The sequence below is a fragment of the Cydia pomonella genome, chromosome 11 (genome assembly GCF_033807575.1).
Source record: "Cydia pomonella isolate Wapato2018A chromosome 11, ilCydPomo1, whole genome shotgun sequence".
Taxonomy (NCBI): Eukaryota; Metazoa; Arthropoda; class Insecta; order Lepidoptera; family Tortricidae; genus Cydia; species Cydia pomonella.
This window is the reverse complement of record NC_084713.1, coordinates 6,357,432-6,382,129: the sequence shown is the minus strand read 5'-3', so window position 1 is coordinate 6,382,129 and position 24,698 is coordinate 6,357,432. Positions and strand designations below refer to the sequence as shown.

The window sequence follows — 24,698 nt, the reverse complement described above, 5'->3', positions numbered from 1 at the left end:
AGTATAGTAAATTGTTAACCAAGGGATGAAACGGTACTTTTCACCTGAGTTAAACAAATAGGCAAATTTGCATAATCAGTACCTAATTAAAATAAGTCTTTTTACTATGAAGGGAAAACTTTTTGCGATAACTCAAAAACAGCTAAACTGATCATGTCCGCTATAGTTTTCATTTAATGTCTTTCTTAAGCTCTACTTCCACAATTTTTTTCATATTTTTTGGACCTATGGTTCAAAAGTTAGAGGGGGGGGGACACATTTTTTTTTTCTTTCGGAGCGATTATCTCCGAATATATTCACTTTATCAAAAAATGTTTCTTGAGAACCCCTATTAGTTTTGAAAGACCTTTCCAACGATACCCCACACTTAAGGGTTGAAGCGAAAAAAAAATTTCACCCCCACTTTACCTGTAGGGGAGGTACCCTAAAAAAAATTAAATTTTTAGATTTTATTGTACGACTTTGTCGGCTTTATTGATTAATATATCCATGCCAAATTTCAGCTTTCTAGTACTAACAACCACGGAGCAAAGCCTCGGACAGACAGACAGACAGACAGACAGACAGACAGACAGACGGACATGGCGAAACTATAAGGGTTCCGTTTTATGCCATTTGGCTACGGAACCCTAATAAAAAAGGCGAGTGCTGTGGTATGTCTTTCCAGCTGTATATTATATTTTATATGAGAAGAAAAAGTCATTTTTTGAGGACAAAAACAAGACAACGAAAACAATATGGACCCAGTTACCTAATGTTACCTTGTTTCTCAACGTTGCTCGACTGGGGTGTGGATGTACCTTTACTTTCATCAATGAATGTTAATTATGCATAGGTGGAAGCGAGCTGGGCCCATAATCTGACGGTTTAAGAGCATGAATCAGTTGATCGATGAAGGTTATTTAATGAAATTTGATTTATTATGGGACAGTAATTAACACACAATTTGTCTGTTTGTATGTCACACAAAAGCCGAAAGAGTGTGACCAAATCGTTTTTTAATTTTTAACACTTTTATAAATAAATCTATTTATTCAATATAAATTAACATCCCCATTTGTACAATTATCAAACAAATACTTAAATTCGAGTTCACGTTATTCCACATAAGGTTTGATAGCGACATCCTCTTTCTGACTCTTTCTTCTATGGTAGAACCACTCCATCAGCAGAACCGACGAAGCAGAGAAAAACCCTGTAAGCAACAAAACTGTATGAATATTTATGAACGTGTGATAAGTTGCATAAATTATATTAAAAACGTATTGGTTTCGTGAGTTTGTTCGCTTTAAAGCACAAACACGTGTTGCGTGGGCGATGCACCAAATGTTTAATAAATAACCAGCCAAGTGCGAGTCGGACTCGCGTTCCAAGGGTTCCGTACATCACACGATTTTTAAATAGTGGCTCTGCAAACTGTAAGCCTCGCTGTTATTTATTTACTATAGACTTAATATATAACTAAATAAAAACCGACTAAAATATAAATTCCGCGCCACATAGGTATCTATATTAGGCGTCACCCGACCCGACTACATTAGGTACCTATTACGAGGGCATCGGATCACGAGCAGTGTCCCCTGTAAGTTGCCCCGTTTATATGAGGACGCCTTTGGTGCCCAGGAATTTACGTTACGTCGGCCTTCGCCCGCCTCGCTACTTTGTGTATGAGAACGCCATAGGCACCCGACACTTGCCTGCGGGCAGAGCGCCTCGTACTTCAGGCTTATTAGCGGAGGATCAAGGGGTCCTTAAGCATACTGAATTACTGAAGCGCGCGCACCACGTCAAATATACGTCAGGCTTTTCCCAAAATTTTCGTGTAAGGGCGTCGAAGGTGTGCACTGTTCATTGCAGTTGGCCCGATTTCTTTGTATGAGTGCACCGAAGGAGTGCGGCCCCACGATATCAGTACGAGGGCGCCCCGCGAAAGGACTGGAGCGCTCACATCGGGCTTCGTTCATCTTTGTAACATGTTGGCGCTGCACAGTAGGCCGAGAAGTAGCTGTATGCCAGCGGTCCGTGGTTGGAAGATAATCCATAATTAAACCGCCTGTTTTTTACCTCTTCTTTATGTGTTGTATTATTTGTACTGTTTCTGTATTGAGGTGTGCAATAAAGAGTATTTGTATTGTATTGTATTAAACATGCTACATATGTAGTTACAACGTATACACCGTGTTTTTAGGGTTCCGTACCCAAAGGGTCAAACGGGACCCTATTACTGAGACTTCGCTGTCCGTCCGACCGTCCGGCCGTCCGTCCGTCCGTCCGTCCGTCACCAGGCCGTATCTCATGAACCGTGATAGCTAGACAGTTGAAATTTTTACAGATGATGTATTTCTGTTGCCGCTATAACAACAAATACTAAAAACAGAATAAAATAAATATCCCATACAACAAACATTTTTTTTGTTGCCGTTTTTATAAATAATGGTACGGAACCCTTCGTGCGCGAGTCCGACTCGCACTTGGCAGGTTTTTTTATTTCCGTTAATTTCAAGGGAGCATTCCTGAGCTTAAATTAAGTAACTTTCTCAAAGACCGGTATTCTAATTAACTCCATTTCGGAGATATTCAATAATTTATTTTTATCTTATAAATCCCTTACGAGCGTATACACTTGCCTTAGGGCTTGTTTACATATTGATTAGTGTTTAGTACAAGTTTATACATTTACTTACTACTAAACATAAGTACTATCTCGGACGATTGATGTTCGAAATGACATTGATAAGTCACAGTTGTCAATACGGTTGTTTCCATCTACATATCTTAGGGCAGAATTGTATCCCCTGTATCCCAATAAATTCTTTTGGATTATAAGAACATGTTAAACTACTTTTAGGGGACCTGTAATGATCATATTTTTGTAAATATTGAATTTAAAATATCTTTTGGCACACGTCACGTGACCAAACTAGAAACGCCTTTGAAGATTCTGATAACGTCACAACTCTCGGATTGACACTGTTGACAGTTAGGCAATAAACAACAAATGACAAATGTCAGTTGACAGTTCTTATCTTCTACGTGTGTATCTAGTTATGTGTCAAACCGTAAACTGTGACGTCACACAATTTTCAAAGAGCGTTTTGGGCGCGAAAGCATCTGTCAAAATATATTTTGTTAATTTAACATATTTAAAGCCGTTTTTAGTATAAAAGTTGGATTTTAGGGCAACTTTTAGTTAATATATAATGTAATACAAGCGTTTCAAAAAATTGGAAACAACCCTATTGTTGTTTAATTAAATGTAATGATCGTGTTACAACGCTATATGCAACATTTAATTACTTTTTATAAAAATCAGATCAGCTCGATTATCTTAGAAATTTTTGAGGAAACAGATGAAAATACATACATATATATCTACAAACATACTGCTTTAGCTTTGCTGTAGTCGTGTAAAATATAAAAAAATACTTAACGTTAAGTCATCATCGCGAACTTACAATAGTCTTAGACATTAAAGGCGCTTAAGTCCTTTAAGCCAATCATTGCTATTTTTAACAATTTCCAAAAAAACGAATCAACAGAGAAGTTCTTTGTTACTATTCACATAATTTCCCGAGAGTTGGTATCACCTTCGCAGCGGCAATTAGTAACTTAAGTTTTTTTTTTCTTAAGTCCGACTTATGCTTCACTGTACATTTCTAATAAGTTTTCCTGTAATATTTAGGTAAAGAACTATTTTTTTTTTTAAAGAACCCAATAGTTTCGGACATAAAGGGAGGGAATGGTCATTTTTTGCCCATTTTCTTGAATAACTTCGAAACGAATTATTCTAAAATTATAAATATTTTTTTAATTTTCTCTTTTACTCACCGAAAGTGACCCCTATGTTTAATATTCATTTGTTTAAGTTACATGTCCGGCTTTGGGTCACAGATTTACATATATGTACTTTTCAACTTTATTGATTCAGTTTCGGAGGAAATAGGCTGTGACAGACGGACAGACAGACGAACGAGTGATCCTATATAAGGTCTAAGGGTACGGAACCCTCAAAACTAATTGGTTTTAAATCTCCAAGAAAAATAAACGGGTAGTATTGTTACTGCCTACCGTTTGTATAATCTAAAACCATCCATAATACCATCATAAACAGATGAACTACCATGCATTCAAAAAAATGGCGTGCTTATGCCATCCGAATTTCTATCCGAGGGCGCGGGTTCAAATCGTGGCAAGTACCAATGAGTTTGATATTTGCCATTAACTTTTGGATAAAAGAAAACATAGTGTAGTGAGAAAACCTGCATACATTCGCAAAGAAATTCAAAGTTGTATGAGAAATCCCCAACCCACCTTGGACCTGCGTGGGGACTATAGCCTAAGCCTTTTCGTGCATGAGAGAAGGCATGTATGCCCAATGTCCAATTAAGTCTATTCAAGCTAATTTACTTGAATCTTGAATATATTTTATTAATTTATTTATTTTTATTTAAACTTTATTGCACAATAAAAATAAGTACAAATGGCGGACTTAATGCCTTAAGGCATTCTCTATCAGCCAACCATAGGGCAAAACAAAAATTCTCGAAATATACTCGGATGATCAGAATATTTGACCGCAGCCGGCAAAACGTACCATTTTGTCGTACACTATATGTATAAGTATGTAGTTACTCAGTTGAGTAGCATAAGCATACTCGGATGAGTAGATTATACATACATATACATACGTATCTTGAAACCAGTCGGACCTGCATTCGTTGTTTACGCAAATACTCGTGTCATAGTCGTCGACCTTAGTTTTATAGTCGCAGTTTACATAGCCAATAAGGCCTTTTAATATAAGATAAAACATTATTTTAACTAGTAACTCAAAATAACCAATCGCGTTAGCTACTCTAATTTATAGCATTTTCAATGAGTACATTTTTCAACTTTACTAAGAATGTTCTGTGGCACAGTGACCAGAAATACATGCATTATGCTCACAACCAATAGAATACTATCGGTTGATTCCCTTCATTTTCGCTCCGCTCAGCCTTAGTGGACAGTGGCAGCCTTGCGCACACCAAAATAATTCAAAAATGTTTATTTGATGTATATGCCTTATCTATCAGAATTACATCGAAACCACGCAGGCGTCTATAAGCTAGATATGTTATCTGTGTATAGTAAATTGTACAATAGGATTTATTGGAATAAAAAAATCTTCTATTTAAATTGGAATTCTGTTACCTATCTAACAAAATAACTAAGACTAGTAAATAGAATTTAAGTATGGCTCATGATTTCATGATTTCATTTTCTTTATGCTGTTAGTATGTATGTTAACATTATGTACTTAATAATGAACCTCCAGGTCTATGATTCTTAAGTATGTTAAGTACTCTACATTGTACTTCAAATCCATTTGTATATGTGACTGTTTGTGTTCTAAATAAATTAAAAAAAAATCCCCTAGTTCAGATTTTGACACGTTATTCCATAGTATTATCTTATCTTGTATACTTATACTCCAAGCCCGACGATAGCAAGTCAGGTGAAGACCATGGCAAGTATGCAGACAACTAGTTACCGAGGAACAGTACGTACGAAGAATGAGCCCTGCATATCGCTGAGGTTGACGGCGTGGTCGTCCACTTCCTGAATGACGGAAGACGGTGGTTGCTTCAGGCAACCACTTACCGAGAAATAGCGTATTGCATGTAGCTGAGGTTGACTTTGCTGTGCGGTTATCTACCTCCCACATGACCGTATTTCCTACGCTCTTCTAGAATTAATCCCTGGAGCATGCCAACCACTTACCGAAGAACAATACGAATAATGAGCCTTGCATATCGCTGAGGTTCGCAGTATTATTGTCTATCTCCTGCATGACGGAGAGCGTCTTCTAGCAGCGGTCGCTTCAGCCAACCATTTACCGAGAAACAGTACGAAGAATGATCCCTACTACTGATCTGATGTTAACCGTGCGGTTATCTACCTCCTGCACGACCATATTGACCATGCTCTTCTAGGAGTAATCACTGGAGCAGGCCAACCACTTACCGAGGAACAATACGAAGAATGAGCCTTGCATATCGCTGAGGTTGACAGTATGGTTGTCCACTTCTTGCGTGACGGAGGACGTTTTCCAGCAGCGGTCGCGTTTTGGCAGGTACGCTGACAGCCACTTGGTGATGAGCCCCGCTTTCTGCATACGGTTTATTCTGGACAGATATCATTTCTTAAAAGTTAAATTTATCTAAAGATTAGGTAGCTAAACCTTGGTTTTTAGTTCGGTGGAATTCTGACAGCTGTCCTAATTTGATGTTTCAGGGATCGTAAACATTTTACAGTACATATGGGGCTACTTTATAGCACTAGTGCGAGAAGTAGCATATTACGTTACTGTGTCGAACATTTAAAGGGCCATATGTACTGTAAAACGTTGTACGATACATGTGCGAATAGGTAATTCGCAACTCGTGTCGATTTAAAACACTCCCTTCGGTCGTGTTTTAATTTATCGCCACTCGTTTCGAATTTCCTATTTTTCGCACTTGTATCGTAATGTACTATTTTAGTGCACATAACTCCCGTCAATTCCGCAGTTTTTTTGCCACATTAAGTATAACTCCAATTTTCTGATTGTGGCCAAGTCTCCATTATTCCTTTGTAAACATTCACAATTATTGTTTTCTCGTTTGGAGAAAAAGCGCCACGTGGCATTTTCTTTTTATGACTGAGGAAATCAATTTCCTGTTCCCGCGAAGAGCCTGGTCGAGGGTCCATCTTGTTAATTAAAACAAGGCTAATGCATACAAAACCAGGAAAAAAAAACGTAACAAAAACTCAACAAACTATAACAATGAAATAACAAAAATAATACGGACTAAGGAGAGCAAACACATTCGCACGTTAAAACTGGTGAAAGCCGAGTAACATGAGTCATGATGTAAACAATATTGCATTTTTTTTAAATTGAGGGTAGATGTAAGGAGAACACTATCACGCCCGGGTACGATATCGTGCGGCGGCGCCGGTGACAGAAGCAGCGATAATACTCAATCAATTATACTTTTTGCTTTTAGGAAAATGCAAAGAATGACAATAATATTAAGTACGTGACATTGACACTTATCATAATTACATCGCAATGGCCAGATATGGTAAAAAGGGGTTACATATTTTTTTGTTTAAAACTTCCCTTGAACATTATTTTTTTGTTTAAAACGAGACGAGATAGTACAAAGTATAAAAAATATAATTTTAGTAAAAAGGTTTACGATATATGAAAGTCATTAGAATGATACCAGTAACAATTATTTTTCACCCCAGAAAAATACCTGATATTTTCTCATGTCCAAATTGTGCACTTTATAATTAAATTATCTTTGTTTTCACGAATAAAGTATTATGATGATTGTAATAAAAATAAGCATGTCAAAATATATTTGCAATTCTGTATTTGGCTTGTAATTCTCACCACAAATTCAAGGAGTATTTTTTTGCCTGACATCACCAGGAGATGTCAGAATTCCACCGAACTAAAAACCAAGGTATACAATGCCCCAACTTACGTACCCACATCACCATACTAGCTGTATAGAAAAGTGGATATCTACATTACCTTCTTATGTTAGGGTACCGGTACCGACTGCACAAATAGAATTTTAATAATAAATAAATTATAATAAGAAAATAATCAACTCTCAAACGACGTTTAGTAAAACTGGACGCTAGGTTCGGACGTGTATATCGAATTCATATCACATAATTATGTAATAACATCGTGAAATTAATTGAAGCGATTCAACAAACTAAAAAAAACGCCTTATTCTCCGGTTAGGTATAATACGAGTATTAACTATTAACGTTTAAGTCGACTCCGAAATTGTGATTACCAACAAAAGCTTACTATATATGTTCTTTGTTGTTGCACACATTATTCATAGTTTTTACTCGCTTATACAAACAATGTACGAGCTTGGATACTCAATCTAATCTCCGTGAAAATGCTCAGGAGGATACCTATATTCTCTTTTAGACATATCCAATTTTGCAGTCGAGTAGATGATTTAAGATGCCGCATCTTATTGTGGGCATATGTTATTCCAATGCCTGTTTATCCCAAGTCCATCTTTTACCACATCCTTTGTGGGTTCTTGGTTGGAATTCAGACAGCCGGGAAGATTAAAAACATAATCTCTACCTAAACAAAAAAAAGGAATTATTCAGGTAACGCAGGTATCCTTATAGGAATCTTTTCTGTTTACACGAAAAATGGTGTTCAGGAAACTCTGAAGGCGAGCGAGAATCGAGGATGCTATTGTCGGTACGGAGCGATGTCGTTTCAATTTTATAAATTGGTTGTTGTTTGTAAAGACTTGAATAATGTTGTTTTTTTTTTTTTTATAAACAAATTAATATAGCTCATCTTTCCTTTTACCGTGTATAGTCGTTAGCTTTGTAGCTGGCCCCTAGCGGCTTATCCTTTGTCTATTGTTAACTAAAACCGCGCCTGCCACTACCTGCAAAAAAAGGGTCGTATAATTCTAATTGGCATCAGAGCGCGGGCTAGTCCAACGCTCAAAAAACCAGTGTAGGTGCGGCCTCCGATAACGCGCCTTTGTTCCACATATCGAGGACACATTTTAGACTGGTTTAGTAACGTTCGACTCCCGGCACTCAGTAACCGTAGAGGGACCACACAAGAAATCGCAAATTATTTTTCCATTTGTTCATTTCGAATCTTATTTCAATTACCATAGGAGTTGTAATTCAATAACCGGTTAAAGCGACCAGACCATTTTTTATGCAGGTAGTGGCACGCGCGGTTTTAGTTAACAATGGACAAAGGATAAGGCGCTAGGGGCCAGCTACAAAGCTAACGACTATACCGTCCTATTTTAAATGAGTGTAATTAATCAAGATCTTACTCTTTATTGAAGACAGGTAAGTAGGGGCTGCCTGCGGGAACTATCATCGCAACTTGCTCATCCAAGAACTCTTCTGCACCTGTATAATAGTAGCGTTTAAATTATACATTTCAGAACACAAAATAACTTATATATCGACAAATGATGGCTATGGGCTGCAAAAAACATGCTGATTTATTACTGCGCTTATTTGATTGGATATAAGCATGCGTTTATATGATAACTGCATGTGAAAATTTTGTACACCTGCATTGTGGGTAAAACAGAGATCAAACGTATATTTACGGAGGTAAATCAGAGTGCTTCAGTCAACATCAGTACTTTTTGTACCGAGACTAACTGAAATAGCAAGACACGTTGGTACGTTTCCGTGAAAATACGATGGAAAATAATTATGTTTCCTTCGTGTAACCTATACTTATGTTTAACAAAATAAACAAATTGAATTGAATTACCTACCTGTTTTTAGGGTTTAATGGTTAGGGTAGAAGAAAAAAACGGAACACTTAAAGGATCACTCGTGCGTCCGTCTGTCTGTCCGTGTGTCGTAGGCTCGCAGCCTATTTGTTCCGACTAACCAAATTACCCCTTACCCCCCCCCCCCTTTACCACCGAAACTATTAGATTACAGAAAACCAACGTATAAGAAGTCTGCAGTCAAACGTGCGAATGTGTAAAGTCCGAAACTATTGGGGCGCGAGTTCGACTAGCTCTTGGCCTTTTTGAAGGAAACTGGTTGGTATCTACTTCTATATAATACCTACGCCTGTTAATTACTACACCTATGTCTAGAAAAGATCGGATTTTACTCAAAGCGAAGTCGCATTTGTCAGTGGCGAGATATTCAGCCCTCATCAGGTAACTGAGACGCAGCTTCCAGTCGATAATGACGTGTCGATCCTTACGCACACGGGAAAGCAATGGCGATCCTGGAAAGAAGGATATTATTGCTTCTGAACAGCCATTTACGAAATAAAACAGAAAAATAATGAGCTTGGTCCTGCAAGTACCTTTCAGGGACGGCGTTTCGTAAAAATAAAAGCATTTACGTACCTTAAGAAAGATGGATAACGTTTTTCACTTAGCCATCAAGAATTCGCAAAATTGTGTTTCATAAGATTGGAATGCAACATTGCTTGAGAAAAGAGAGGCTGTCTAAACCTGTCTATCCACCCACATTTTTTTTTTGTTCCTTTTATCAGTCACAATCTTTGAGCAACTTTACATTAAAAGTGTTTCATAAGGAAACTTTTATTTTCTAATGTACTTTATTCAGCTGAAGTTACCTGAAGCAAGATTCCCCTCGAGGCCAGAAGAGTCTGATGTAAGCTCGGCGCCCTTCAAAAGCGACACATACTTCGGTTCATCCGAGTTCTGGAATACCAAAATAAAAGTCACTTAGATAAAAATTAATTGAAGAACAAACAATTTTTGTGCAGTATTTGCTTGTTCAAAATAATGTTATGCCTTGATAATTGTTTTTACTTTGAGGAGTTTGAAAGCTTAAATGTAGGCTTTAGAGTTATTACAGTTAGAAAAAGACGGGTAGTCTATCTCGCGGGTGAGATACTTACTATTGCTCCTGTGCTGAGCCCATTGAGTGAGAAATAAAATTTATTTGGAAATATATGGGTACAATATCACATATAAAATCCTGTTTAATAAAAAACAATATATAAAACTAATTCTCTAACTACCTAAGTGCCATCAAACGCCTGAGTGTGCTGTCGAAAATTAAATTCGAACCTTTAACTCAAATTCCAAGTAGCTGCCTCTGCTGATAGACCAAGTATAAACAGCTCGATTCTCTAGCAGCTCTGACACCGTGGTGACCGGCACCTTAAATCAAATCAAGAATTTATTTAAATAAAAAATAACAGTAGACCAATGATAGATCCTTGCGCAGTGCGCACCCCATCACTGATTTCTTTAAATTCTGACAATAACGTTAGTTTATATTTTATTATTGAAAGTATTATTTAATTATATTACTATATAAGTTGCTGTCGTATATGTCTGCGCAAGTTCATAGATTATTTGTTTTAAAATGTTAATCAACTCGGCCAAAAGCCTGCGTTAATCCATTTTATCCATGATTACCTCCTGCTTAGGGAATGTCAGGAACGCCACCAGATTACCGGAGTAAGTGGTAACCACCACCAGAACGACCAGCCACCACGTGCCGACGACAAGGCGGCCGCTGTCTGCTCGGGGGAGGTACATACCACCTAAAAAAGTGAACATGAGTATCACTAAAGTGAGAAAAGGGAAGTGAGTGAGTGAAGTGAGAGTGTTCAGTCACATAAATAATAGGGATATGGATATCAACAAAGGCCCCACGTTGGGCGCCATTTATATTTTGTTGAATTAAATTTTTGCTGTGCTGTAATTGTAACATTTTTGTGTTTTCTTCTTAATATGATAAGCAAATATGAAAAGTATAAAATAAACGATTTCAATGAGGCCATCGAGAGAAAGCGTTATTTGATATTTTGTCAATTCCAAGGTAACGTCATTTTAAAAACCTTAAGTTCATAAGGGATGTTATTTAAAGGAGTGCCGGGAATAATGGCTGATTTTATATTAAATTAATAATGATTTCATTTTATTTGAACTACAGAGGTCTTTTTTTTCATCAGAACTCGAGAACGTCACCTTGCTGTAAGAGAGCACCATAGATATACCACAGGCAGTTGTGTATGGTAGCCAGGCCGCCTTGCCTCGTGACGCCCATGGCCTCGTAGTAGGGGCTGAGACGGTGAACCACGTACAAAGTGGGCCCCATTAACACCACTGCGAAGCCGAGACACAGCCAAGTCTGCAAGTCATAGGTCATTAAAGAATTTTCCTTACTTTTACCAGCACTTCGCCTTCAATGTCATGATTTTTCAATTTGTGAATGGAGAGATCTATGCTCGATGTTCGAAGTTTCTCTGCGAGATAGAATCACAAATGAGGATATTCGCAGATTAACTCAGGTAACTCAGTAAGTCACATAGCTCGTTGGATTACGATATTAATGGGTGACACTCATAGTCAGGAGACAAAATGGCCAATTAAATTGAAGTCATAGATTGGCGACAAAAGAGAAAGAAGAACGAAAACTACACATAGCAGGTGCCTTAGCAAGTTCGACAGACGATCTTATAAGGATCGCTGAGAGGATGCCGCATGCTCTACACTTTGTACTGTAGCGGAATTTTGTAGTACTCACGTCAGTAGTGAAAGGCAGTAGGAACAGCATGGCTCTGCTGAGCTCCCGCGGCCGCGCTATGATAAACGCGTACGACTGAGTGCTCACTGGAATCGTGTAGTTTATACCTGTGAACGGGTCATTTTCATTTGAACAATACAAACTAGTCCTATATAAATTCTGCCCCTAAATTATTTAATAAAAAAAAGTGAAATTACGCAATGGGAATCCAATCTCATCCCATTATGGGATAGGCACTTTTATTCTGCCTATCTACAATATATATATACTATACTTGACGACCAGTCTGGCCTAGTGGGTAGTGACCCTGCCTATGAAGCCGATGGTCCCGGGTTCAAATCCTGGTAAGGGCATTTATTCGTGTGATGAGCATGGATATTTGTTCCTGAGTCATGGGTGTTTTCAATGTATTTAAGTATTTATAAATATTTATATATATTATATATATCGTTGTCTAAGTACCCTCAATACAAGCCTTATTGAGCTTACTGTGGGACTTAGTCAATTTGTGTAATAATGTCCTATAATATATATACATATACTGCCTATCCTGATAGCCTAAACATCAGCAACTTTTATCTTTACTTTTACTTTTATGCATTAGCATATAGACGTAATATATTATGAAGGTATGTCTTGGAACATAAACGCATTCGCTCAAAATATATCACAGTATTTTTATGAAGAAAGATTGGAGTGAGAGTTAAATCACGCAGCGGTTGGTATAATATATAAGCCTTATGAAGACTATATTCGTTGGGTGCTAATGTCGCTATAAGAATAAGGTGTTCCTGCCTTCCGGGTAAACCTTAAACATAGTACATTTTTGTAATATACAAAGTCAAAACGGAGCAGTATATACGAATATTTAACTGATTTCAATTTTTATACTTCTCCTGAAGTAAATCTACATAATGTACGTACCTAGCCTGGTCCACGATGTTATGTGAGGAATGTAACTTACATTTTACGGTCCATGTATCATCACAATAAATTTCAAAAATGTACTACTCGTTCTATGTAGTTACAGACAGCTTACAATTGCGGACAATTTTTACCATTTACTGGCGACCCGCCCCGGCTTCGCACGGGTGGGTACACCTTAACAAACTATACGGCTAAACCTTTCTCGAGATTCACTCTATTGATAAGTGAAAACCGCATGAAAATCCGTTTGGCAGTTTTTGAGTTTATCGCGATCATACAGACAGACAGACGCGGCGGGGGACTAAATTGTAAATGGAATATACTGAAATGAATGGAGTACCTAATAGATTTATATCATACAGTTCTAATCCAAGAATATTTGATGAATATTATAATCCACTAAATCGTTGCATAATGATAAGTGCCATAAAAACTAACAATAAAAGTTCCTATGTCGTTATAGTTTAATTTATGAATCCCTCATTCAAAGTTAAAAATAGATAAGTAGAAAAATAATATTTAAAAGTGTTTTACCAGGGTTCCTGTCCGACAACACAGTGAAAGCAGCGGCGGCAAAAGCGGCTTGCTTTCTCGCAACAGCCATCATCGTCAACTTAGCACTTTGACTATACATGTCCTGAAATCGACAGCAAAATGAATGTCAATCTTGTGACGTGATAAACGCGATTTATGTGCAGTAAAATGCGGAGTTGAGTGAGGCACCTAGGTATTTAGACACCTTCCTGCATTATAAAAGGCTACATTTTGAACTACGATTACACACAAGAAATACGCTTAATTTCCCTACTTCGTTATCAAGGTAAAATAAGTTTTCAATAAGTTGTCGCTTCAAAATAATTATAAATTCCTATGCTCAATATAGAGTAAGGAAAGCTTCACGACAGCTACATAATGCTTGGCACCAAATAAGGGTACCTTTTTTGTAGAAAAGTCTAGGGAGTTTGAACCTCAGGCAATAGGGTAGTTTGCCCTAATTAAACTTAAACGACGGGCAAGCGAAGCTTGTGTAGCTTTTTGGATACCTAAGTGACAACAGCTGGGCAAAAATTTGCGAAAATCCAACGGCATGCAGTATTTTAAAACCAAAAGGCAGTGTTAAAAATGCAACCGCATTCTTGCAGCAATGCGCTATTTTCAAAACAAAAGCTGTCGCAGAAATACTCCAAGTATATTCTAGCGTGTAAGTTAGATAATAAGCCTTTCCGGAAAGAAAATCAATAGATTGGCTGAAGATGCGAGTGCAGTTCTTGCTTCACTACTAGCATTATAAAGATTTTTATTTATTTAGTCAAGTTTTGTTAAAATAGGCCCGAGATTTTTAAGACCTAATTACGAGTATGTATGTACCGTTGCACATACATACTTACTCGTAATTACATACAATACATATTACACACAATAGGTATTTTGGCAACACAGCAAGCAAACACCTAAAAAGATAAATAAAATCGAAATATATTACCTATACAGGAGTAAACCAATTTGGTTTGTAGATTTTTGCCTCAAAGTCTTTAAAAAAAATTACAACAGAAGTAGATATATATATATATATATATATATATATATATATATATTGTATGAATACTGCTAAGGAGTTGTATTATGATAGTTATGATCCTATAGACAAGCGCCACACCGCGCCCTATACGCGTTGCGCTTCTAATGTAGTTGATTTAGATATCACGTTCAGTCATTTAATTGACAAATTAGTACAATAATATAACCTTATAAATTAAGTGCTAAGCACCATTCAAATAGTAAAGTAAGTGCCTAGTACTGTTTCAGAATGTACCTATCAGCGCTTAACAGTGCAATCCTAACGTCGTTCTAATCTAACCGGACACCTGATTAAAGGTTAGTGTTCAAAGGCCCGATCTCGGTAGGTGTGGTTAAGTCGAAGTGTATGTAAAAAAAAAACATTTACGAGTATTTATTTTATTTGTACATTATGCATAAGATACTCTGCAATTTTCATTCGTTTACTTACGTTAGTCACAGTTTTATTAGATAAAACGTCCTTCATATCTCCTGGAAATATGAGCTTCAGCCTGAAAGAAAAAATAAACTAAAATATTTCCCGGCCATTATAATTATAATTCCAGCTTTATATATATATATATATATATATATTTATTCGGGATGCTTACTGCCTTAAATACATAGGTTAATAGACTTATCTACTAGATGCAAATTACAAGCTTCCACATATATTTATTTATTTAATCTTTATTGCACAAAAGAAAACCTTATAGTACAAAAGGCGGACTTAATGCCATGAGGCATTCTCTACCAGTCAACCTTTAGGCAAAGCAGAGAGATATAATAATGCTAAATAATACAAATATATCTGCAGTTTTTACTTTTTGTGTCAACCACTTTCTTAAAATTTGCGCACGAAGTCTAAGGAATTTCGAACTGAGGAAGCGAAGCGACACGGTTTGCATCGAGTGCAGGAGCCCATACAGTAGGTAAGCGGGGCTCCCCTACAATTTCTAGAATTTCACTTGCGCAAACAGTGCCTACTGCTTATACATAACAACAACAACGCCGCTCAACGTAGTAACTCCACTATTATGGGGACGTTTATTGTGCACGGTACTTAGTACCGGCTCTTTCTTTTATCCATTTTTGTATTTAAGTACTTTTATTTTAATTGGTTTTGACGATTCGTGTTGCAGATGACATGTGTTATTTTGACGAAATGAATGAGCTTTTTCTGTAATGTGCCGATACCTGCGGTGATCTGATGGTATGTTTTTAATTGAAATTTGTTACATAAAGTGCATTTTGATACATTAAAAAAAGCGGCCAAGTGCGAGTCGGACTCGCCCATGAAGGGTTCCGTACCATTTATGACGTATTAAAAAAAACTACTTACTAGATCTGGTTCAAACCAATTTTCGGTGGAAGTTTGCATGGTAATGTATATCATATATTTTTTTTAGATTTTTCTCTCTGTTATTTTAGAAGTTACAGGGGGGGGACACACATTTTTTAACTTTGGAAGTGTCTCTCGCGCAAACTATTCAGTTTAGAAAAAAATGATATTAGAAACCTAAATATCATTTACAGTGCATATGGTGCTACTTTATAGCACTAGTGCGAAAATGAGCATATTACGTTACTGTGTCGAACATTTAAAGGGCTATATGTACTGTAAAACGTTGTACGATACATGTGCGAATAGGTAATTCGCAACTCGTGTCGATTTAAAACACTCCCTTCGGTCGTGTTTTAATTTATCGCTCTCGTTACTTACTACTCGTTATGAATTTCCTATTTTTCGCACTTGTATCGTAATGTACTATTTTGAAGACCTATCCCTAGATACCCCACACGTATGGGTATGGTGAAAAAAATTTTTTTTTTTTAATTTTTATGACGTATTATAAAAAAAACTACTTACTAGATCTCGTTCGAACCAATTTTGGGTGGAAGTTTGCATGGCAATGTATATCATATATTTTTTTTAGATTTTTCATTCTGTTATTTTAGAAGTTACGGAGGGGGGGACACACTTTTTACCACTTTGGAAGTGTCTCTCGCGCAAACTATTCAGTTTAGAAAAAAATGATATTAGAAACCTCAATATCATTTTTAAAGACCTATCCATAGATACCCCACACGTATGGGTTTGATGAAAAAAGATTTTTTGAGTTTCAGTTCTAAGTATGGGGAACCCCCAAAATTTATTGTTTTTTTTTTGTATTTTTGTGTAAACATCATAATGCGGTTCATAGAATACATCTACTTACCAAGTTTGAACAGTATAGCTTTTATAGTTTCGGAAAAAAGTGGCTGTGACAGAATCGGACAGACAGACGGACATGACGAATCTATAAGGGTTCCGTTTTTTGCCATTTGGCTACGGAACCCTAAAAATGATACAATTAAGTACTTACGTGAAATTCTTATTCTTAGCTAGCTGGTCGACGATGTCGAATATGAGGCCACTATAGCTGGAGATGGAGCCCGACTCGTTGGCCTTTAGAATCGTCCACGGAGGATTCTGAAAATGTTATAATCAATTGTGAATAGGTGTTACCAAAAAGAGAAATACAACCTCCTTGAATCATGATTATTAAATTAAGTAGATTTAGACGGTCATCAGACTGGATACGATAGACACATCGCTGTGTCGCATACAATACACGCACAGCGTTGTTTAGCTCAAACATCGCAGCAACGTGCGAATTGCGTGCGAATGGCAAGAGTTAGACCAAGCTAAGTTGGCAGCGGCTTTGATAGCCCAGTATGTACAAGTGTGCAAGTGTTATTGTAAATTTCAAACGTATATGGAATGATGACGTTAAAGTAACACTTGCACAGTCTGGGCTATCAAAATTGCTGCCAACTTAACTTGATCTAACTCTAACCGCCTTAATGAAATTGGTGCACGCAGGGATTAACGGCTAATGCTTTTTGTTTTTATATTTTCCTGTAAGTATTTTAGAAATTTTGATTTCGTTAGGATTGACAAACGAATCTACTGAATGTAATTCAGTGGTAGTTAATTGTCTTATGTATGTTAACACAGAAAGATATAGGTATAGCAGAAATATTCACAGCCGACTGGTACCCATTGAACCCGATGTTTCAAAACAGAACAATTACTTCGACTATCTCACCCAAAACGTTGATTTTTCCATTTATCGTTTTGGCTTTTCAATAAGAAAGTCAGGCAAATACCACATAAGTCCTTAGGTACTATTCCCTGCCCCTCTAACTCAGCAGAAAGTCTCCGACAAAAAGGTAGATAATATTAACTATAACAAAAATAGTAATTTCTTAAAATCGATTAATTTATAAGTAGTTCTTATTCTTACGTTATAAGTGATGATCGGAAGGACTTTCCCTCTGAAGCCGTGGACAATGTGAGGGAATAGGAAATCTGTGAATCTCAGGCCGTCGCTGGGGCGCCAGTACGCGACCTAAAGCAAATTACCAATTCTAAATACACAGCATCGCATTCAGGGGGCCTAGCCTAGATGACAATCGTACATTGACAAATGCCAAACTTTAAGAAGAATGTATCGGCATGACAAATGCTACGAAAAGTCACTGACAATTTTTTTTAATGTACGAGTAATAGTCACTCACTTGCTTTTGGTAACTGTGGTTACCAGCTGTCACCATTATTTTATTATAATAATAGAAGTCACTGAAAAATATGAAGCAAGTGAGTGGATAGACAGCAAACGAGCAGACGAGCCGCTTGATGGGAAGCAGTCATCGCCACCCATGGACATAAATAACATCGGAGGCGCCACTTATGCGTTGCCAACCTTTGAGAACCCTAAATACATGCTTCTTGAAGAACCCCATCTCATAGCGCATCCATTCGTATATTACAGCTACCACCAGTTCTGACATTGACATACGCATTTCTATACATCTCACTCGTACTTTGCATATTAGTGCAAGCGAGATAAATAGAAAGTAATTTACGTAGACGTGACCAAATATGTCAATGTCAAAACTGGTGGTAGCCGTGATGATTTCCGTTTCGATTAGCGTTTTCTATCTTGTGTAGGCCCTCAGTACAGATCAAACGAAGATATCTTGAGAACTAATACTGTTTGACTCTTGTTTGTGTGTGTGTTTAATAGTTTGTGTGTGTTTTTGTTTGTTGGTTTATTCGTTTGTGTGGTGGTGTTTTATCAAAATTATCTTAATAAGGTTTAAGAAAAGGTTAGTAAGGTTTTAGTTTTCATTTGGATAATCAATTGTTAAGATTAGACTGAATTAAGGAACCCATCGTAACCTAACCTAACCTAACCTGCAGTAGTTCTATCTTCTGTATAGCTTCGTTTGTCTCGTTATCAGGAGCCGCCACATTGTCTGCCTGCACATTTCCACCGTAAGTGGAGCCCCAGGTGTTGGCCGCCATGGCTTGCCAGGTCGAGCAGTTGCCGCATACGCTGTTCACCGCGATATGTTGCTATTATGAAAAATAGATAAAAAATATATAAACTATTTAACCTTACCTAATTCATGCGGTCTGATATCAACATTTTACCTCGGAGACTTTATTTTGTAAAATTTTAAAGCTTCACCGTCACAATTTCATTTAACATTTCGTTGATACAAACAGTAACACTCTTAACTAACCATCGGTGAACCTCTTGTCTTCGCAAATAAGTTTACAAATTGTTAAAAGTGGCGGCGATTATACCTGCATATGCTTTAACAGCGTATCCCTCCTCTGTATCTTCGTGGGTCTAATGGCTTCCCACTCCTCGTCAGATACCTGGGCCGCCACGTCAAATTCCTCCTGAACAGCCGAGTCCAGAGCTGAGATGAACGCGTTCATCATCTCTTCAGAGTAGCACATTAGCCCGTTCTAAAACAAATTATTACATGTACACTTGAACTCTTACACGTAACCGTCCCATCTTGTAGCTTTACAATTTGAGCTTTGGCTAGCATTTTACAACCGCTAACCTTAAATCCTTGAGATTTAGTCTTGTTTTTAAAGGGTCTAACAAGTTTAAAAGGCTTGAATCTGGGTCTTGAGCCTTATAGGCTTTTTTTGCTTTGCAATTTAGTATTAAGTATGAAGGGTATTCCTCTTACAGCTATAAACCTTAAAGTCTTGGCTTCTATAGTATAGTAGTAGTTTTGACTTCACCTTGCAATCCTCTCTATCGTCAGTGATATTATATATATAGGCGATGTTCTCGCCCTCGTATAGTGCGTTGACGAAGCTAGACAGATTGGAATTGCGGATACTGGTGTCGGAGATCACGTAAAGCCACTGCGCCTGCGTGTTTGACATGAACAGGTCCCGGGCCGTTTCCGCCATCGTTGACATAACGTCGGATGTCACTATTGCTATGAAATTTTCGCCTGAAAGTATAAGATTGTCAATAAGGTAATATAGATTCTGGTCAGAAAAGTGTGGCAGAAGAAAGTGTATACGCGCCATAATTAAAAAATAATACAATTACATATACAATTACAATATACAAAGACATACTAAAATACAAACTCCCTTGTAATGAACACGACTCTGCCAATGTGTTCACAATGTGTTTGTTTGAAAGGTAGTTGCAATCTGGACCCAACTACTATAGAATTGTCTGAATATGGATCCGAATTCATTCGAGCTTTCGTATATTTTAGATCTACGTACCTAGATTGAACATTGATTTGAAAGGTGTTAATTCAAAGATTGGTTTCACTAATTCCTCAACAATTTTTGTGATGGTTGACCATGCGCATAAGGTCGTCGGAACTTACCTATATGTTTCAAAGGCAACTTCGACAAAACTCTATGCATCTCTTTTCGTCTCAGGTATTCGTTGATCTCATGTCTCATCTTGAAGACGGTGACGGATATGGTTGGAACGTCTTCGTCGTCAATCTGAGATGTCAGTGACTGCACCACTCGGGATACCATATCACGATCTAGGAAAAGTTTTTAAAGCTTAAATAGGTGATGTCATATAGGTACTAAAGAAAAAGTGACCTAGTCTATAAGAAAAGGGACCGCTTGCGCTCCAGGCTGAATTTAAATCAATGTCTTCATCATTCACAACAACCATAATCTAGCGTAGATGCTAATATATATATATATATATATATAGTGCGTGTACAGGTGACCCAGCTTGGTCACCGGCTCCCAAACTGCAACTGAAACTTGCTTGCTTCCAACTTGGTTGGCAACTGACAAGTACCATGAGGAATATTTAAAGGTCTTTTCTTCGTTTACAATTTACTTAAGGATGCCATAAACGGTGGAAATGGCCACATACAGCCTTTATGTAACTCTTACTCAAAGTATCATCATGCAAAATCACAGCGGACTTCCAGTTAAAAGCTCTCGTAGTCCTCAAATCGAGCAGCAGCTGAGGTAACTCCTGTCCGGGATCTGGAGAAAGAATTAAACAAATGTTGACCGTGATGTGATGCAAGATATAGATACCTGCGTACTTGAAGGAGATGAAATTTTTTGACCTGTATACGTAATTGTGATGGCGGAGTCTGGCGGCAGACGGGGACAGTCGACCTCGGTCAATGCAAATAACAGCAGTTCTTCTTCCTCTGCCCGGGAGAAAAGAGACCAGGTGTCTTCGCATGACGCTATGCTGAAGACTGCTATGAACCCTAGAAATCAAAGTGACATCACAAAGATTGTTAATTTGGGCTAATGCATCAAAAAAGAAGCAGATATTTGGTCTGATGATATTCCTTGGCTTGACTTTTATACATTTCTAAATGCCCAGTATTCCAAGAAATGTTGGTAACTTGCGTACAGATTAGATCTGGCTTAAGCTTCTTTTTAACTTAACTTTCTTGAGACTGATTGTGCTCCAAGAGTAATAATGGACGACGACGCCCCCGTGCTTCAGCTCCACTCTTGCCAGCTCCTTGATGTAGTCCTTCAGTGTATCCAGAAGCGGTTGATATTGCTCGCCGAGGTACTGTCGGTCTAGTACCACCGCTACGGTGTTTAGAAAAAGTTAGTCTTGAATTTACCATAAAAAGACAACTTGATGTAACTTAATAAATAATAACGACGGAGTTTATTCAGGGCATTAAAATTAGAAGTGGAATGTGGACGTCACGTGCATCATGGCAATACACTGTACCTCTACATAGAAGATTAGCGGTTGACAGTATTATTGTAAATAGCCTCAGTAAATTGCACCGACATTTTCAATATATGTATTCACAAAGTTCGTTATTTTCTGGACAATCATCCAAACCAAAGTTAGTAATGCTAAGGGTGACAAATATACGCTAATGTGATTTTTTATGCTTGAGACGTGTCGTTCCTCTAGGCCAATTTGCTTTCTGATTAGACCTCTGGGCTATCCGTAATTTTGTGGGTATACTCGTATCTAAAAATCTAAACCCAACTGACCCTGTTTGAGTTTCAGTTTCGATGTACATTTTATCAAGCACTTAAAATTGCCTTCAACTAAAAAGCTATTATGTTATGGAATACATTTTAAGTACAGTCTTACCAATAGAAGCATTTGCTGTTATCAACGACGGAAATTCCTCTCCTCTCACGCCCACAACACATATCAATACAACCCATATCCGCATTTTGAAACACGAGTGCCCCACAACTCCGTCCTTCCAGAAATGATACCATTATTTGAACTATAATTTTTAATTATGACAAGTTATTATTAAGGGTTTAATTAGTCGTAATGAGCGCAGGTGGGCATGATAACATTTCACGCGGAGGGCTTACAGACTGAATGGCATAGGTATCGGCGAATAAATTGTATAAGGTGTAATACAGGCTGTGCTTAAAACATTACTTACTATTTTCCCGCTCTAGGTACTTTGTTTTTTTCTGAAGTTAGAACGGATTCTACATAACTAATATACTCATGATGATGAGGTGTAGGTTTGCTGAGCCGGAAACAGACGAGATGCCAGCGATCACTTGTGGCGTTCATTCAGTAACCTTTTGAGTTGACTTGAGTCATCTTAATCTCCTGCAGAAAAAAGAGGTAGTCCATTTGCTGAAAGATGGCTCAATGACATCAAACATGTTGGACTCAACTAGAAGTGGCAAACAGGAAAACGTCGTCTTACTACAACTCATACATTTGTACTACAGTCATAGTACCGGATAATGACGATGATAATGTAATCCTGCTATCCCTCATTAGGGACATAGGGCTCGCAGAAGAATTTCCAGTTGTAGCGATCCTGAGCGACTACTTCCAGCTCTTTCCAACCGAGTCTAGTTGAGCCAGCATCCTTCTCAACTGATCGCCTCCATGTGGTAAGAGGCCGCCCCGACCATCTACTGCCAGTCGATTGCCAGCAGAGACCCTGCTTGAACAGGTGGTTGTCCGGTCTACGGAGCGCATGTAATTACCATCGCCATTTCCTTACAAGGATTTCCTGACTTATGGGTTTCTGGTCAGTCATGCCACAATCTGAAGTTTGAGATAGTTCGTGGCCAATAAATCCCTAGGATGCGTCGCAGACACTTGTTTATAAATACCTTCCTTCCTCACAAGCTATATTTCACAACCCTACAGCAGGACCGATTTTACGTTGTATTTGAAAATTTTGCTTTTCGTACGCCGAGTTATCACGGTGGAGTGGGACGTCCATACAGGCTTCAGCTGCGCATATCCTGCTCGCGCCTTGTACTTTTAATCAGTACCAACTAAATAGTATAATATCATCGAGTATGATATGAGCATTTTATTCTTTGAGTTTAGTAACCCACACAACTATGAAGATTAAATGAATCTTATTTTGTGGAACATCCCTTACACAACGGACCATGCTAGCAAAAGGTCAGGCAACGGTTTAAAAATGCATGGCGAAGATAACACTATATATTCTCTTTGACACGCATGAATGCTGGTTCCAAGAAATATTTTACGAAATAGAAATCTGGCTATTTCGTGGAATATTACGTAAATCTGAAAAAAAAAACATTTCAAGAAATACATACATTCATCATAGTGTACATAATTATGTGTATTTGCTATTTAGACACCACAAAACATTAAAAGTACACCAAATAGCTCATTGCAGGATAAATAAGAAAACTTGGGAAATAAAATTTCCCGATAAATAATTAGAAATCAAGTAGTAACCCCGTTAATTATACATTAAGATGTTGTGCACAAATCACGCATCTTTTCGGCTACTTTTTAATTGTACCTACTCAAAGAGTTAAGAGACTAAGTTTAAGGAATAAGGTATATATTCTTAAGAGGCCCGGCCAGGCCCGGCCAATATCGAAAGTTTAGGTTATTTTGGAGTAAATAGGTTACACGTAACCGCTTAGTGTCAATCAATGGAATCTGGCGCGAGGGCAGGCCGTTTCGAAATGCCAAGGAAACTCGTGCTTGACATCATCAAAAAACTGCAGGTTAAAGAAGTCTATAGGACACATGGGCGTTGCCCACCTTGTGTGTTTTGTACGCCTTTTTTTCTTGCTACGTCGTAGACCATAGCGCAGAAAATTATATTTATGGCAAAAAATAAATAGATAAATACTAAGAACCTACTCTTTGTACCTAAGATAGACTACTTACCTACCTAACCTTTATACCAATGAACTGCTGTAAAAAGTAGTGAAATACAATTAGTAGTGAATACATTCTATTCTTAGTTATTTTATTTTATTTTATTTTAGTATATGGAAAACCAACAGCGCTATATATATCTAGAACTTCCAATAGAATTACAGAGCCAATTACAGGTTCTCACTTATAGAGATACAATAAATTATAAAAAGTTTTTGCCCATCTTAATTTACACATACAAGTTCCTACAGCATAAGAACAGATCTATCATATATATATATATATATATATATATATATATATATATATATATATATGATTCATTTTTACAAAAAATAAATTAAAAAAAGAAAAAGTAGTTAAATCCTGTGAGTACATATTCAATAATGCACCGAGCCTTGTCCTGCGCCAGAATTATTGTCACCCATGAAGTGTCAAATTAATTTATTTTTTATTACTGCTATGCTATCATTATATATTATTATGTCGATATCACAATTTATAGAAACTTTATTTAAACTCATGCCTGCCCTGCATATGAAACTATTTTTCCTATACATAGTAGTAGCTTGGTAATTACTAATGGGACGAAAATGCCTTAGCCTCCTTGACGGAATATTAAAAGAGATCTTATTAAGC

General features: G+C 37.4%; 1 protein-coding gene across 2 annotated transcripts; it reads right to left on the bottom strand.

Annotated features, from left to right (window-relative positions):
* Window positions 1–641: 641 nt before the first annotated feature.
* On the bottom strand, window positions 642–22,458 carry LOC133522708 (ionotropic receptor 93a). Of its 2 annotated transcripts, none has more exons than XM_061858124.1 (21): window positions 22,014–22,458; window positions 21,336–21,487; window positions 21,001–21,150; window positions 20,819–20,914; window positions 20,284–20,451; window positions 19,673–19,890; window positions 19,217–19,384; window positions 18,821–18,982; window positions 17,868–17,972; window positions 16,944–17,050; window positions 15,029–15,089; window positions 13,555–13,657; window positions 12,094–12,200; window positions 11,535–11,697; window positions 10,980–11,107; window positions 10,626–10,718; window positions 10,166–10,253; window positions 9,662–9,808; window positions 8,880–8,958; window positions 6,007–6,167; window positions 642–1,195 (listed from the first exon to the last, which is right to left on the bottom strand). In XM_061858124.1, exons 1-21 carry the CDS (start codon window positions 22,145–22,147, stop codon window positions 1,098–1,100), a joined length of 2,688 nt encoding a protein of 895 aa, XP_061714108.1. In that variant the 5' UTR covers window positions 22,148–22,458; the 3' UTR covers window positions 642–1,097. The 2 variants fall into 2 exon arrangements, with proteins under 2 accessions (XP_061714108.1, XP_061714110.1); XM_061858126.1 differs by having other exon boundaries at window positions 643–1,195; window positions 9,689–9,808.
* Window positions 22,459–24,698: the final 2,240 nt, after the last annotated feature.